Source organism: Falco punctatus (genome assembly GCF_963210335.1).
Source record: "Falco punctatus genome assembly, chromosome: 5".
In the NCBI taxonomy this organism is placed as follows: domain Eukaryota; kingdom Metazoa; phylum Chordata; class Aves; order Falconiformes; family Falconidae; genus Falco; species Falco punctatus.
Window position 1 is genome coordinate 38,723,419 of NC_137584.1, and position 17,105 is coordinate 38,740,523.

General features: G+C 36.1%; 1 protein-coding gene across 20 annotated transcripts in view; it reads right to left on the reverse strand.

Moving 5' to 3' along the window:
* The window catches only part of AFDN (afadin, adherens junction formation factor), a 168,868-nt gene that overhangs the window by 66,798 nt on the left and 84,965 nt on the right, over nucleotides 1-17,105 (reverse strand). For 15 of the 20 annotated variants that reach the window (XR_013928387.1, XM_080388958.1, XM_080388961.1 and 12 more), the window contains exons 7-13: nucleotides 14,949-15,060; nucleotides 14,363-14,530; nucleotides 12,755-12,799; nucleotides 6,479-6,573; nucleotides 5,554-5,816; nucleotides 3,925-3,994; nucleotides 1,636-1,754 (exon numbers count right to left, since the gene is read on the reverse strand). Coding sequence is in view for 19 of the 20 variants with exons in the window: in XM_080388958.1 (XP_080245084.1) it covers nucleotides 1,636-1,754; nucleotides 3,925-3,994; nucleotides 5,554-5,816; nucleotides 6,479-6,573; nucleotides 12,755-12,799; nucleotides 14,363-14,530; nucleotides 14,949-15,060 (872 nt within the window). In the remaining variant the exon portion in view is untranslated. The remainder of the gene's footprint in view (nucleotides 1-1,635; nucleotides 1,755-3,924; nucleotides 3,995-5,553; nucleotides 5,817-6,478; nucleotides 6,574-12,754; nucleotides 12,800-14,362; nucleotides 14,531-14,948; nucleotides 15,061-17,105) is intronic. The other 5 variants (XM_080388966.1, XM_080388964.1, XM_080388959.1 and 2 more) reach the window with 1 other exon arrangement.

A 17,105-nucleotide genomic window follows, 5' to 3' on the forward strand; every position in this document is an offset into this window, starting at 1 on the left:
CATCAACCAGCATCCTTGTGATGACAATGCCTCCATCTTCTCTATAACTACCCTTTTAGGTAGTAGAAGATTGTTATTAGATCCACCTTGAGACCACCTCCTCTCTAAACGGAAAAAAAAAAAAAACCCACAATCCCTTCAACCTTTCTTCACACATCTTGGTGGAGATGTCCCTTCACATCACAGGACTGTTGCCAGTTTTTCAATCTCTGTCTTGAACTGGGGGCACCAAAACTGGACACAGTATTCCAAGTGTGGCCTAACGAATGCCAAGTAAAGTGGGATGATCACATCCCTTGATCTGTTGGCTGTGTTCTTGCTGATGCAGCCCAGGACATAGTTTGCCTTCACTGCTGCAACAATACACTGCTGACTCAAGTTTAGCTTGCTGTATACCAGGACCCCAGGTTCTTTGTAGCTCTGTTGAAACATAAACAGACTTCAGCCTACACTACTCTTGGCATTTTCTGTCTCATGTTCAGGCCTTCACATTTACTTTTGTTAAACTTCATGAAATTCTTGTTGCATAGGTCTGTTTTAACAGTAGCTCTTCTTTGTGGCTTATTTGCTGTCCTCCAGGTTTGGCATTACCCACAAACTTGGCGACAATGCATTCAATCCCATCACCCAGATGGTCTATACAGTTACTGAGTAGCATCAGATCCCATATTGACCTTCAGAAACTCAACTCACAACCAGCTGCCAAGTTAAGCTTTGAGCCATTAATCACCACGCTTTCAACCTGGCAGTTCAGCCAGTTTTCCACCCATCTTGTGGTCCACTGATCTAGACCATATCTTATCAACAAGGATGTTCTGGGAAATTGTGACAGTGCTTTGCGAGAATAAGGTAGATGATACTATGCTCAGAGCTCTCCCCTCATTAATTATGCAAGTGATTTCATCATGGAAGCCAGTCAGGTTGGTCAAGTATGATTTATTCTTAGTAAATTAATGCTGTCTTTTCTTAACAACCTTTGTGTGCCTTGAGATAGCTTCTACAAGGACATGTTCTACTGTTTTCCCAGGGCCTGAATTAAACCTGATGGGGCTATGAGCAAAATGGGATAGCATTTATCTACCTAATAACAGCCACTGTATCATAAAAGCAAAACATCAAGACTAGATGTTACACATATTTATGAAGTACATAACTTTACAAGACAAACATTCAGAGGTAGCTAAAATTCTTGCTCACAAGACTTGCCAACAACATTACTGTAGAAATAGGAATGAACTGGTTATGTCCCTCTCTAGAGCAAATCACATTGCCTTGCCACTGACAAATGAAAATTTCAAATAATTGTACTTTTGTTACTAAAGGCATTTCATATGACATGCCTAACCACAAATCAACAATACTGTGACATAACAAGCAGCTTGGCTTTACAAAAGAGAGAACTACAAGTAGCAGAATATTGAAGCAAAGTAATAATTTATTATTTTTTTAATATTCTGAGGGTTTTTGCTTTGGTTCTTAATCCTGGGTTTTATTTGGAGTGAGATCTCAATAGAAATCTCCTTTTCCATAGGGAAAGTCAGGTAGTTTAAAATATTCTGACACACTGCTTGATTTATCAGGAAAACATATCCAGTTTTTTCCATTATGAGAACTAATGGAAAACACATTTCCTACCTGCTTTCCTGTCTGCGGTAATCTTGCTGCTGTTCTATTCTAATCATCGGCTTCACCATTCCTCGTTCAGCTGTGCTGGATGCTGATGATGTCCTGTCACCATCAAGCCTGCTGGTGCTCTAATTCAAAACAGCAGGACAGGTGCTTAGCATGCAAACATTGGATTAGTCAGTATTTGTGCCTGGCACTATTAAAATGAAGTGTCAATCTGAGGCTTGAAAAGAGATGGAAAAACAGAAAAGAGTACAGCACAGAATCCAGCAGCTCAGCAGGTGTTTTCACCACAAAGACGCATCAAAGAGCACACTTGCAATTCAACAGATGACAATGGCCAGCTACTTGTTAATGCCTTGCAAGAGCATATAATGAAAATTTCAAATGTCCTTCTGTAGGAGTTGCGCAGTTACTCTTAACATATACTCTTAAGAATAACTATGAGTTATTCTTACAAAATAAGAATGAATTGTTAAAGAAAACTTTAGCTAAGAGACAAAGTTAAACATGCTAACAGATTTGAAACTGGCTATGCTCCCCTACATTACTGATCCATGCCGTAATTTATCTGTTCTTAAGGAAAGTCTGATCTGCTAGACAGCACAGAATTTTCTAAGACAAGACGTTGCAATTCAAACTACTCTTTTTTTTTTTTTTTTTATGTACAGTTTCATCTGTTTTCTTTCAGTGTCACAAGCTCCTTAATAGGAAACTTTTAATTTATGATTTCAAATTACATCAAACCCTGAAGAGATAAAACATGCTGCTTTAAGCTGCAAAATATGTAGCAATTACTTTTCAGTATAAACATTTGAAAACAAAATATTGGTAGGATTTCAAGTGTTTTCCTATTGCCTAAGAAATTTCTAGAAGTAAATAATTTGCTTTGACAAGAAAACCTAGCAAAAAGTGCATCTCAAAACACAAGTTTGATAACTAGTTTTTTCAGTACTGATGTGCCAATCCATGAATCTCTTTTCATCAGGTCTCAAAGAACTTTAATCAAAGTTAGTTACCCCTTTTCCAAAAAGAAAAGCAAACTCAATGAGTAACTGTTAGAAATTAAGTAATTCACCAGTAATTTAACTGTCATGCACATTCTCAAAACAGTACAATTCAACAACAACAAAAAACAATCAAACAAAACCAATAAATTTTCCCAAGCTTTCTTAGGTCCACCGAAAGTATTTTTCTAATGAGTCTGAGGAGAACATGAGGTATGCTATATAATAATGTAAGAAACTCCAATTCTGAGAAATTTTGAGGCATTTTAATAGTTTACAATTTTTTTTTCTCCCAAGATGTCACTAAATAAATTCATATCAGAGGTAAAGAAGGCATCCAAGATTAAATAAAAAAAGCACAGTCTCAAAGTTAGAGAGAAAGGACAAAAACTGAATCAGAAGTCTGTGGCAAGAAAAAAAGAATTGAAAGACTAACAAATATATTTTAAAATCTATCAGAGCATTATTAATACCTCCACTGTACCAATATCACTAAATTTCCTTACAAGTATTTCAGTTTTATAATAGCAGTAATAAAATACGAAAGGAAATGCATTTCTGGGAGGACTCCCACATCTCATACTGCCGAAATAGTTCATTCTCTCATTTCATCTGAGGCATGTGATCATAGCACCAAGAAAGGCATTAACTATGGTGTCATTTTACTCTATGTTTGCTCTTGAAAAATGCAACTCTGGAACATAAATTATTAGCAGAAAGATAGTGCAGAAAAAAAAAAAAACAAGAAGAGATTATAACCTTATAAAATGTGTATTATTATGACTGCAGAGACAGTTTGTTTAGTCAGTGTGTACATAGGAGCTCTACTGAATTTAAAGTCACATCCATTAAATTTTAAGTCTAGTTAAACTGAGATTGAACATCCTTTCAAGTTTTATATAAAACATTTATTTACCCTACTGGAGATAATAGTCATAACCTACACACATGAGATAAAGACGTATCGTTTCTAAGAGGAATCTCTAACCTGCATGTAACCTGCCTTCAATAGGTTAGTTTGGGAAGAAACTATTCTGAGCTTGAAAGATTTCCTTTTCTTAGAAAAATTCTTGGCACAAAATGCATGCCAAATGCTAATACAAACTTGAACAGAACAGAGTGAGGGAGAGCGGGAGAGCACACCTGATACCCAAGCCCACCACCACCAGGAAATGGATGGGGAGAATGATGAACTCACTGCACTTTACCACATACTACTGATATTATAATTTTGACCTAACTTACACATGATCTTTTATTATTTATTGCTAATTTAGTCATACTATAATACCTTGCTTGTTGGTAATGCTGTTCCACTGTGAACATCTCCCTCCAGATCAAATGTGGTTTCCTGAACAGCTCTAAAAGCAAGTATAACATTTCAAGTCGATTTCCAATATTATATTGTTAAAACATTTAACAAACAAGGAACAGAGTAGCTAAAATTAATAAATTAAAATGCAAGAGGTATACCATCAGTCCAGTTAATATTCACTTTTTAAAACACTGCATCAATTCTTCATACAAAAGCACTCAAATATGTACACATAACTTCCTCTGGAAAAACAGGTGCTCAGTTACATTTTTTCCCCAGTCAAGTGAGAAAATATAAATCACATGAACATAAATAATATAAATATAAAACCACATAAAAATGTGTTCAAGGTATTGTATTCACTGTAGTAGACTTACGATTTTTTGCTCAGCTCTTCAGTACTGTATGTGCAACAATCTTGACAATGGAAATTATTCATAAATCACAGTAATGGATTTTATTATCTGCTTACTCTAAAGATTTAAAAAATATTTGATTGTTCAAGCTGCAGTAGCCCTTTGCCACAGATTCTGCTGTCCAGGTAAAGCTCTGCAGTGGTACAGTATAGTTGCCTATGTAAACCTGCAAGAGCATTTTTTTATTGATCTGCAGGCTACATGTAGAACGAGCTTAAGATTTAGGCAGATACATTACACAACAGATAAATGGCTGGAGGTCTTCCTAGAGACAGGTCCTACAACAGGCACACAGTGTATTTTCACATTAAAATAAAGTGGAGAAAGAAAATGGTTACAGTATACATCAAAATTAATTCAGCAGATTAGCCAGAAGAGCTTCTTTTCCTAAGTATCTTTCTCTCATTCATCCCCAAGCCAATTTATTTCTTCCCTAAACCACAGTATACTACAATAGTAGCCCCATTTGGACCAAGAGGATGGAAGATACGATGCTATTTTTTTCCATGCTATACAGTCTGCTTTTAAGGTTGTTTCTCCTGAATACTTCTACAGTCACTGAACAAAATACCTGAGCCCCTAGAAGTCACTAAATGTGTAACTTGTATTTTTATTATACACCTATGAAAAATATGAATATACAAAGAAACAAAAGGATGGACTTCTGGACTGTTAGTCCTTGCAACACAGAAACTAAAAGATAAGTAATCTTTTACTGTAAGAAGTGGTTGCCATATTATGACATTTAGTTCTCTACCTTGACAGTCTCATTTTGTGATTACCTTACTTAATTTCCAAAACCTTCTAGTTAAATTTCAAAACTTACTATCTGAGAAAATACAAAAAACAGGCTCTCTGAAAACACTCAGCAAATTCTTTACTTTTCCTGGAGGTTGGATGAACTTCAAAATACATTTTAAAAAAGGTATTCCACTGTTTTTAATACAGAAAGGAGCATCAGGAAAACTCATCTGAATACTTCATAATGGAAAAGACACTTGCTAATCCTAAAAAAAATCACAAGGTGGAGCTCAAGTATTAAAATAGTTACATATTTAAAACTTAAAAGCAGCTGCACAGAAGTCACTTAAAGTCATACTTTAGTCACAGGCCATTTATAATGCTCCCATTCCCCCCCCCCCCCAGGCTCCCCCTTCACCTCAGTGGGAAGAAAATAAATTTTACTCACCCAGTTTTGTGTCTTGGACCTTTGACCATAAGACTTGCATCAATAGGTCTTTTAGGAATAATATGATCCTGAGTGGGATCCACAAACTTAAATACATGAGATGACCCAAACTGAACCTTCATTCCGCTTTGCAGCATAGTGGTTTCTGAAATACGCTGACCTTCCACGTAGGTTTCGGCATCAATGCTTCTTGGGGTTACAGTAACAACTCCATCCATATTAGTGAGGTCACAATGATGAGGCTGAATTCCTGGACCAAATAACTGGAAAAAGAATTCATTAACATAGAATAAGCTAAATTATACAGCAGTAGAAATTAAAACAAAAAGGTTGAGCTGCAGCTTACCCTATTTACAGACTAGTAACTTTGCTTGCTTAGGAATTTAACATAGATGAGTGGTACTAAAACCAGTTAATTTCACTTCAATCTTCCTTGCAACAGAGATAATAAAACATACATTAAACTAAAACGTGCAGCAGAAATCCCTTAATGAGGAGGTTTTCACTTAAATCATATGCCGTTCAGAACTGCTTTCTTCCACTTGCCATTTTGATGTAAAAATGTATTTACAAGTCAACTAACTGCATTACACATTTAAGAAATCCTACCTCACTCAAAGGGGTTGAGACTAGGACTTGAAAGCCATTAAGCAGTTATGATAATACTGGTACATACCATCTGATCTAGTGATGAAAAAGAATACCCCATGAAAAATAATGAAACCCTTTCTCTCCTCTTAAAGCAAGAGAGAGGAAATAAAATAAATCATCAGAGTTACGACCGTTAACATGAAATTGCAGCATTATTTACCCTTCTAGCTTTGAAGGGTATTCACATAATATTTTAATAGTTTTCACAATTATACATAACTGACCAGAGATCAGATCAGTTCTGTCATCTGAGTCCGCTTTCCCCCCCCCATACCTGAATGGAATTGTCATCAAATTTTTCGGTTCCAACTTCAGTGACACTTAACTGTAGACGATAAAGCTTTGGCTTATCTCTGGAGTCAGAACCATCTGTACAGCAAGTGACAAATATTAATTTGCAAGTAAAATTTCAAATACTGACACAGTATTTCTACATTATTGCAATTTACTTCAGAGTAGCAACGTTCACCAAAAAAAGAGTGACATTCTTTCAAGATTTATTGGGAACTTAAGTTGTTCGTTGTAGTGTGAAAACATTGAAAGTAGACAGAGGCCACTCAGAGTGGTTGTATTCTACGAGTACGAAGAACTAAGTAATCCAGAACTCCTATTCTGTACATACTTTGCGAAAGTTTCTCTATTTCCTCAGTAGTTTAAGTAAAACAATTTTTGTTAATCTCTGAGATTTTATATATGTATACCAATACGGGTTAAAAAGATTTAGAAAACAAGGTATCTACAGATCTCTATTATTACAGTATTTATTTATCTTAGTAAAAGTACAGATTATCAGCAATATGTTCTGTGAGGTGGCCAACATGCCAAACCTGTTTCCTGTTCATCAGACAGTGAAATCGGTATTAAATAGCTACTGAAAGAGCATCTTACAAAATATTTGCCAATAACAGATTTAGTCTTGATACACAGCACTGTAGCACTTCTGGCTTATCCTCACAGTGCCATTGACCTATACGTTCATCTTGCAGAAAATGAAGTCAAAGATAAAGTTCAACTTTCTCCTCCCCCCAGAAGAACATATTGTCCAAATAGAATAAAATCTTGCAAGACACACTGGATGCAGCACCAGATTTAGCTGTTGCCTTCACAGGCTAACACAGATGGGTTTTGGTATACATATAAATCTTCCCCACTTCCCAGAAAAGACTACAACCTTAAATACTATCAGATACTAAACTGGTAGTGCCACTTCTGACTTCTCCTCAATTTCTTCTCCAAAGGGAAGATGCAAAAAAGGGAGGCTGCAAGGCAAAGATTATCTGTGGACTTGAACAGTGATTTCAAGTCATCCCCAAAAAGCATTTGAAAATATTACTAAAGCCATGGCAGACACAGTGATACTGTCTTCAGTAGGATACTAGTCATCTTCAAATTTTAAATTAAAGTCAATATAAACAGAATCTCCAGCATTACTACCAGGATCTGTTCATTAAAAACAGAATGTGAGCCATTTAACTCCTTGGGGTGTTGTGATGTTATTGGGACATAAAAGACATCAGGCAGAGACAGTCCATAGACTACTACTATAAATACCAGAGTTAAAGTGCTGATCCTATAGTAATATCCACTTATTGAACATACTTAGAATCACAATTGTAACAGTAGTATATCATCCATCACAAAAGAAGTATTAAAGATAAGAGCACTCAGTCCCCTAAGTATTTGTCAGGTATAGGGATAAACCTTTCATTAAATCACAATATTTGAGTCTAGAGACATACATCAAATATCATTGTACATTGAAAAAGGTAATACTAACACAGTATCTTCAGCAATTTAAATTGTGTGCAGTTTTTAATACTTAACAATGCCAATTATAAATTATATGTCTATATCTTCAATGTCACCAAATGCAGACATGTAATACACTACTGAATACATTTGGTTGCTTACCCCCAATTCTGTGAGCTGTTATTATGTCTCCCCACAACTTACACATCTAAAACCAGAGTAGCTTCTTCATTTATTTATTTATGAATCCAAAAGTCAAACATTTCCTCCTCCTATACACATGCATTTTGCTAAAACCGGCACCCAAAAGATACAAGGTTCTGTTTGGATGCAGAGACCCTTATTCCACATGCAAAAATACTGGAATTTCAGAAGTCAGTGGCATAAAAGTCAGGGATAGTTATCTAGGGGTTTTGTTAATAATTTCTTATGGCACCTTCTCCTAAGCCCTTTATATACAGCTTAAAGAGGCGGCTTTATGGTCTAGTGATTTCACTGCTATACTAAGTATTTCCCACCCCACAGTTTTTCACTTTTGCCCTCTTAAAACCACCACCACAACTTTAAAATATTCCTACATATTTCTGAATTATTCTGTAAAACACATGATAAAATATTATGGTTTTCAAGTGTTTATTTAAGGTAACTTCTGGATCTCATTGCTGAGTTTAGCACTTGTGCATAAGTGATCGGTACCAAGATCCTGCTAATAAACGTTTGCCTTGCACTACTGTATATATCAATACAGATTCATGTCATGTAAAATGTGCTTTCACATAAGAAATATATTTTAGCATCACGATGTTTCTTCTGAGACAAATTAAGACTGTCTTGTTTCTCTGGAGTGTCCAATGTAACAAGAATAAACTTTTAAAACCACAGCACTAGATACAAACACTTTTTTTTCCTCCCAGGAAAATGAGAAAGATTCAAGGAGTTACCGAAAGTTATTTGGAGCACAAGTAATCATCCATCAGTAAAAGCCAATTTCTACAGTAAAAGGTATTCTAATCTTGAAGAGAATTGCTACAAATTCTAAACAGGATGAAAGGCCTTTTTGTTCTAGGGGAGGGATGCAAGAGGAAAGGAAGGTTGCATTATACGACAGTGTGAAGTCCTGTATTTCCTGTTTTTCAGCTGAAAGCTCTAAATGTTGTTTGGAATGCATTCCTCAGCTCCCTGCAGCGGGATACAGATTCTGACATACCCATGGCAAAGTCCCTGCTCCCCAAACCATGACAGTCCAAGAAGACTGTTCTTAGCCTCAAAGCACCAAACTTTCAAAGACTACTGATGGCTCAGAAAGGCAGCACGTATGTTCTAAGTCATATGACTAAAAGTTCAGAATTTGATGGTTTGTGTTTGTGTTTTTTGTTTTTTTTTTGGGGGGGGGGCAGGGAGAGGCACACGTGAATATATATGGGTTTTCTTCTCTGACACAACAATAACTTTCTTTTAATTCAGAAATTTGAAAGCTCAAAGTTCTCAGAAAGGTGGGCAGTAATCAGAAGAAGCAGGAAGAGGCCTAAGGAAAATGGATGAATTCTATACAAACTTGTTCGGTTTATAAGTGTGCATAAGTAAACACGCGCCATGGAAGAACGATGGCCTGTACTCTATTTATGGCACCCACGACTGACTAGCAGAACTAAACAGGCGGCAGAAAACCTCTAGGGTTTTTGGGTTTTTTAAGCCTAGAAAACTGAGTTGCAACATACCTCCCAGGCACAAGCTGAAGAAGCAAGACCTAGGACATTAGCCAGTACTGCATACACTAAACATAGCTTTTCCCAGTGACAACATATGAGAATTCAAACAAACTTGGTATGGTTTGCATTAGAAATAAGTTTCACAAGTTATTTTCCCCCATGACAGACATACATGTACAAAGATACATACACATCTGTGTATACTGCCTACTGCAGTTTGAAAACTGGTATTTCAAGAGGTAACCCTCAGCCAAAAACCAGACCTTATCATCAAAGGCCAGGCAGGAAACAGTGATTTAGGAAGAAAAGGGTTATTCAAAAACCCTACAGCACATAAATGTACAGTAAAAACCTCTATAAAACAGCCCGTATAAAGAAGATGCACAGTATATTACTATTCACCTGTAGTCATTAGTAAAACTGTTTATGTAAAACCTGTGAAAACTGTGGCTTTCTATCAATTTCCACACTAAGGATGCAATACAAAGATTTCATGACTTGGTTTATGCAGTTACAGGTCAATCACACTTGAAATAGCAAAAAAAAACTGTGTATGGAACAGAAGTAAACAATCACTGTAAGCTCATCAACTCACTGATGTACACAAATGTACATTTTTGACGGACTGAAAAGAAAGCCCTTCATGGCTATATATTTTAAATGAATTACTTCACCACTAAAATGTGAAGCTACACCACTTTGCAGATTATAATTTCAATTGATTTTGCTAATCCAGTGCTTGAAACAATGCTGGGAAAGAGTATTGACTTAAAACCAGACTAAACCAAATGATGAAGATCAGATCATAGAAAACAAGTAAGCCCAAAGTTGAACAAAAATGTGCACACAAGAGACTGCACCTATTCAATTAAAAATTAGTTAAATCCACATTTGAAAAGCAGCAGATTTCCTCCTGCACAAGTTTATGAGTGCTAAGAGTTTTGACAGTAAGAAGTTTAAGAGATTGGTTGGGCAGATTTAAAATATCATGTCAAATTCAGGAGATAATTCTGCTATTGTATTTCAATCAGAGTGTGCACTTCCAGCAGAAGTAAACATTTTTGGTAAAGGAAGATGCAGCGAGGAATGTGACAGACAACAAAGCTCCCTCAAACTAACATGTAAATGTGTTACCACATACCATACTGCAGTTCTGTTCTTGGAAAAAAAGGTTGGATTGGGAAACTGCCCTGGCCAAGGCTTACAAGCTTCAACCTCCTGTAATTCTTCTGTTGGAGTTATACCTGCATATTGTCCGCATCTCCCACTGCTGTCAGTTCTACAGCTCAGGGTTGCTTTTTTGTGATGAGGCAGAGAGAGAAAAGACTTCAGGTTTTGCCTTTTTTTTTTTTTTTTTACTTTCATGATTTTTTATAATTTTTACTTCAGGCTTGTAGGGTAAATCGCAGGTGCTTACATCCTAAAAAATGTCTTTTTGTCATTTTTCCTAGCCTTTAAATATTACGATCAAACAACTGACGTTAGAAACTTCCCAGAACTCATCAGCAGATTATATCTGTTATTCACAGATAACAGACAGTATGAAAGTGCTTTCATGTCTCACTTCAGTCTATTTCTATCAGACTTATCTCAGTTTATTGGTTCATTTACATGACTCGGAAGACAAGAGACAATTTCTGACTGCCACACTTACAGCCACAAGTTACTGAAGTGTATCCTCTACCATACTGTGCTGAATCTAATCTTCAGTATGTAAAGCAGTCAATACAATCAGCAACATCAGCAGCTGTTGAGAAGCAGAAAAAATGGGATATACGTCCAGCAGCAAACTTACTAAAATAGTGCGACTGCACAGGGCATGAAACTGAATTCTGCCAGGCTCTTCCACAAGAATATAAACAGCCAATGTTTTGAAAGAAGGACACTTTCACAGGAGTTACTTCTACAATAAATCCAAGTATCCTGAAATCCATTGTTCCAAAGAGACAGAATGGACTCTGGAGTACTAAGACCTCTTTTCACACTCTGAGATAAATGTTTAAGTAATTGCAATTTTTAATTTTTTTTTCCCCAGTGAATTGCAATCAAATTTTAAGCTTTCTGCTCAATGGTCAGATGTTCCTACACAGCTTATCTATGCATACTAGTTCAGCACACTCTGCAGAACTTTTCTCTCTCTGGAATAATGCTGTTAATGAAATGGAAATCTGAATTCAAAGAGTTGAGCTTTTGGAGGCGTAAGTTTGAACAGAGTTCTTTAAACCCCAGTATTGTACTCCATAGCCACGAAAGGGTGAGCAACAATGACAGACACACAGTACTTTTATAGCAGTCTAGAAAACAAATGAGGAAATAGATGCTAAAAAAACTAGGGAAAGAAAAAGATACTTTGGTAGACGTTTCACAGTGAAGAAGAAAGTGGCTTTGTATTCTTGTCTATTTGACCAAACCAGGGCATACCTGCACATTATACTAAATTCTAAGAAGAACTAAAGATCCATAAAGATTTGTAGGGTATCAATTTCAAATGTTGCAGATATAAACTGAACAAGTCTCTACTGTCTAACCTGGCTAAATCTCTTTGACTTACACCATTCATGTTAGACAACACCACAAACCAGGCAGAAGAAATACTAAAGGATGCTATGGAACACCACAGAGCAGAAAAGTGAGGTCACTTCACCAGTAGTCCAAATACAATTTCACATAAAAATAATCACGGATTTCATCCACTGCATCAATGCAGTCAAACACTACAAAGTACAGTTAAGTTCCATGCCATTTACCCATTTCACTTTTGAACTATGAATTTTACAAGCTAATGGATCAAAGAACATTTTTCTTTCTACCACAACACTGCTTGTAAACCACCCTGTGAAATCTAGTTCTTAACCTTAACCAGAAAGTTGAACTCTTTGGATGGTAGCACATTCATGACCTAATTGATGTTTGTTCACAGACTGAATAATTAAATGGCAGCTGACAAGATAGGTAACTACTTGACAGAAGCAGTCCCTTAGAAAAAAAAAAATAAGCAAGATAGCCTTTCATTTGTCAAAAAGAAACAAAAGATTTACAGTCAGTGATGTTTTTAGTGACTAATGAGAGAACAGTATTAAATATAGCGTTACCTTCATAAGCGTGATAGTTGTAGTAGGCAAAGTGATTCCTTCTCCCTGGGGTTAGAAACACATGCAGAGGACCCAGGTGAAGGCAGCACCAGCAGGACAGATACCATGCAGAACATGCGGAAGAGGGCAGGAAAAGACAAGACAGGAAAGGGTGAAACTGTAGCCAGAAAACACTTATTCAATTTATAAGGACAAAGCGCATTAAACTCTTTCAACTTTAGAAACTGCATAGAATATAAAGACATCAATACTACACAGTTACTGAATGAAACAATCCTTATTGTTTAGAAAAGCGACAACAAGCTGTTAGAAGAAAAACATGAACAATAGGTCAGTCCCACAGGCAACGTGCAACAGCATTGCCACCTGTGGCATTTCAGATTGGTTTTCCTCTCTCAGCTAATGGATGTCTTGCTCCACTGCCCAAGCACAACCTTTTAATACTCAAGGAACTAGGCTGCATCAGAAGTAAAAGTTCAAAGCACAAGAAATTGAAAGTACTATTAAAAGAAGCCAAAATCATGTAAATCAAACCTCAGCATGTAGAACACCATATAAGATACACTTAATATAGTCTCTGTAGTGCTCAATTCATCTGCCTTTTTTTAAAAAAAAACAACAAAAAAAACCAAAACCAAAAACCAGCACTACTTGACTATGAAGTTAACCTTTTCTTGCAGTTCTGTTTAAAGTTTTCAGCACTGATTTTCAACCTTGCTTCCTGAAACTTAAACAACCAGACTTTAAACTGTAAATGACTTGTTTGGATCCCTGAGCGTACTCAAGTTACACTTAATAAGAAAAAGAGCTGCAAATAACTGAATCACCAAAAGTGAAAGCTCATATCCAAATCTGTAAACATGAAGACAACAGAAGTTAAAAGTAGAAGTTATATGTGTTTTATCAGTTGCGCTATAAACATCCAAGCTCCCCTGGCTGTTCCTAGATCATAAAATTAATTGTAAACTGCAATGCAGCCCAGAGAGTTGCAACGATGCCAAAATAAACCCCAGCACTACTAGTGATTTGAAGGTTCCATATAGGCTGAAAAATGTTTAGAAAGTAAGCCCGATTTTAAAATTTCTTGTTCTTGTTCTTTTAAAAATGTATTTTTCATATATGGCACTGTTAAATATATCTTACTAGGTATGTTACAGTATCCTTCTGAATGTAAATCAAACCAGATTTAAGTAGTGCTTTTCTGGTTGCCTCTCCCACACCACAAAAAGACACGTTAAACTATTTTACTTATTACCAAGTTTTAAACCCCCAAATCCAAAGGAAGTTGAAGACTGAATGATTTCATGATTTTTTTTTGTTCTTGAAACACTTAAAACTTCATACTTTAAACCATGGCAATACAGACAAAGTCATAGTCAATCATTCCCCATCTTTTTTTAGTCCAAACATTTGCAACTAAAAATTCAGTATTACAGCAACATGCAGCCCTACTTCTAGATAGCTCTAATTCAGAATCTGACATCAGAAGAATGACTGATGTGATATTCACTTACACTGCCAGACTTTCTTACACTTCCAATGAAATTTCTGGAAAATCTAAATGACTATGTATAACAATTTTGACTATTACATAACCAGCATTCTTACCTGGGCTTAATTCTACCAGGTATGGTAGTTTCTCTGGAGGAAGGCAAGAGCCGTAACCAGACCCGTCAACTCTTTCCTTCCCCTTTAATGGCTTTCCATCAATGATTTTCTTGGATTTCTTTGGGACATAATCAGGAGGCCGCCTCTTCAATTGAAAGACTAGTATTCCTAAAACAGAGTATCATACATCCTTTGAGTCTCACTATCAGTGAACAAGCACACATCCAACATCTATTACTTTGTAAGTGTTCCTTAGGATTACTTTCAGCTTACTAAGTTCCTGACACTACTTTATGTAGTTATTTTTAAGTTAAAACTATTTAAAATATTAATAGCATACTTCTCCACAGTGAATAATATAGAAACTTCAGCATAAAATGCAAACTCTTTCTACTGCCTAAAGATCTATTACTATAAACAGTGCTGAATGAAATAGTAATTAACTCTAAATGCACCTAGAATTAGAAGTGCCTGAAAAACAAAACACTTCAAAATGTATGTTCAGATTTCTTACTTTTCAGGGTGTCTGCATCATCAATTTACAACATCCAAGGCACAAAAATCTCTCAAAGATTTTTTGACATACCTTTATCACTAGGCCACTCCCTAAATATCTGCAGTGGACACTCATCATCATCAAGGATAGTTTCTTTAGCACCTTTATCATCAGAGTGCTGAGCACCAGGAGGCAACATGACCTAGAAAAGAACCATTATCAGTTTTCAGAGCTGTTGGTGGACAATTAGATCAGAGGGTTCAGGGATGTATGTTCTGATTTTCTTTGTTAATTTATAACAACAGATTAAGCAAAAGAATTCAGTAAACTGCAATGGGTTTTGCTTTCCAAGACTTATTCTCTCTCTTGCCTCTTGTTACAGTTAAATCGCACTTCCCAGCCGTACCACACATATTTAAAAAGTAAAGGAAAGCAAGTTACACTTAAGGTAGACAAGACAATCTTCCAGTAAACAAAATTAATCCAATTTCTCAACAGCTAAGCAAAAAGGAAAGAAAGAAAAGCAAAAAGGAAAGAAAGAAAAGCAAAAAGGAAAGAAAGAAAAGCAAAAAGGAAAGAAAGAAAAGCAAAAAGGAAAGAAAGAAAAGCAAAAAGGAAAGAAAGAAAAGCAAAAAGGAAAGAAAGAAAAGCAAAAAGGAAAGAAAGAAAAGCAAAAAGGAAAGAAAGAAAAGCAAAAAGGAAAGAAAGAAAAGCAAAAAGGAAAGAAAGAAAAGCAAAAAGGAAAGAAAGAAAAGCAAAAAGGAAAGAAAGAAAAGCAAAAAGGAAAGAAAGAAAAGCAAAAAAAGCCCCCCCCCCCAAAAAAAAAAGAAAAAGGCAAAAAAACTACCAAAAAAAAAAGAGTAAGACTTCTTCATGGAGGTGATAAGCAAAAAAATGAAACTGACGCTTCCTTATCATCTCACACATTGGAACCAGCCTTTCATTTTTCTAATGCCATTCTGCTAATGCAACATGCAAGTATCTTTAGAAATGGGAAGACAAGCTCGCAAAGAGAATGTCATAATACCTTCCACATCATTGTCTTATCCAACCTTTACCTGCTCTACAGAGAGACTACAGGCATGACTGGAGCATCTCACACAATTGCTTCATGCTGTCTAGCTTTAAGGAAGAACCAAAACTAAGTATACTTTGGGAACAGAACCGCAGACGACTCATAACTTTTACAACTACATTCTTAGAAGACGGAGGAAGGAGAAAACCTTGATTCATGAGTTCTGACTCTAAAAGAGACACAGCCTGTGATTTAATGCACATTTGCATTACTGCTCCCCACAACCATCAAGCATAAAACACAATGACAGGCAGTATTATAGTGCATAAGTACCTTCTAAGTTAAAGATAGATCTTTCAAAGTAAAAAAAAAAAAAACAAAACAAAACACAACCTACTCTTTATTCCCTCAATGTTATTTAAATTTATACACAGCTCTATTTTAAACCAACTACTGAAAATTATTCCGATCTCTGAACCATGACCCAGGTAACACCTTCTGAAGTAACATGGCCATTGGCAACTGCACCGTGCCTGCTGCAGCCCTCAAGAGGCTTTTCCACTCCTGTTTGTCACCTCCTCCCCACACCCATTTTGGTGCTAACCAAGTTCTCACAGATCCACCCCAAACACCCTTTCATCTTCTTCCAAGAAGGAAACAAGTACATTTAAGATCAAATGTATGTAACTGAGTCACTGGCCTTTCTCTAAGACATCTTCTATGCAAAACCTGGCTAAACCCAGGACTAATTAAATTACCTTTAAATTAGATTTTCAAATAGACAAGGTATTATAAAACAAGGAAAACATTAAAATGTCTAAACCAAAGGGAACCAGGAACACATCTACACTCAATCTTACCTTGGCAAACCACTCTCTTCTATTTCACATCTCAGATTTTAAAATCAATTATATCTATGGGATAATTTTGATTAGCTAATTAAAGTAACACTGTGTTTCAAGCCTTATTCAACAAGCAACAATTTTTAAATTCTAAAGCCCTGGAAAGAGAAGGTAACCAATTACAACACAAGAACTACATTCTACAGCATGTGTACCAGGGGCTGACCAATACTGGACTAGGGAGCAACCCGAAGAAAACCAAAATGCAGTGAAGTTAGAGGACAGATGAGATATAAATACATAGGTGCTACTACTTGACTCTGATATTACTTCTGCACTGGAACTTGGATGAGCATCTGTAATTAGCACTAGGCTTAATGGCAGCAACGG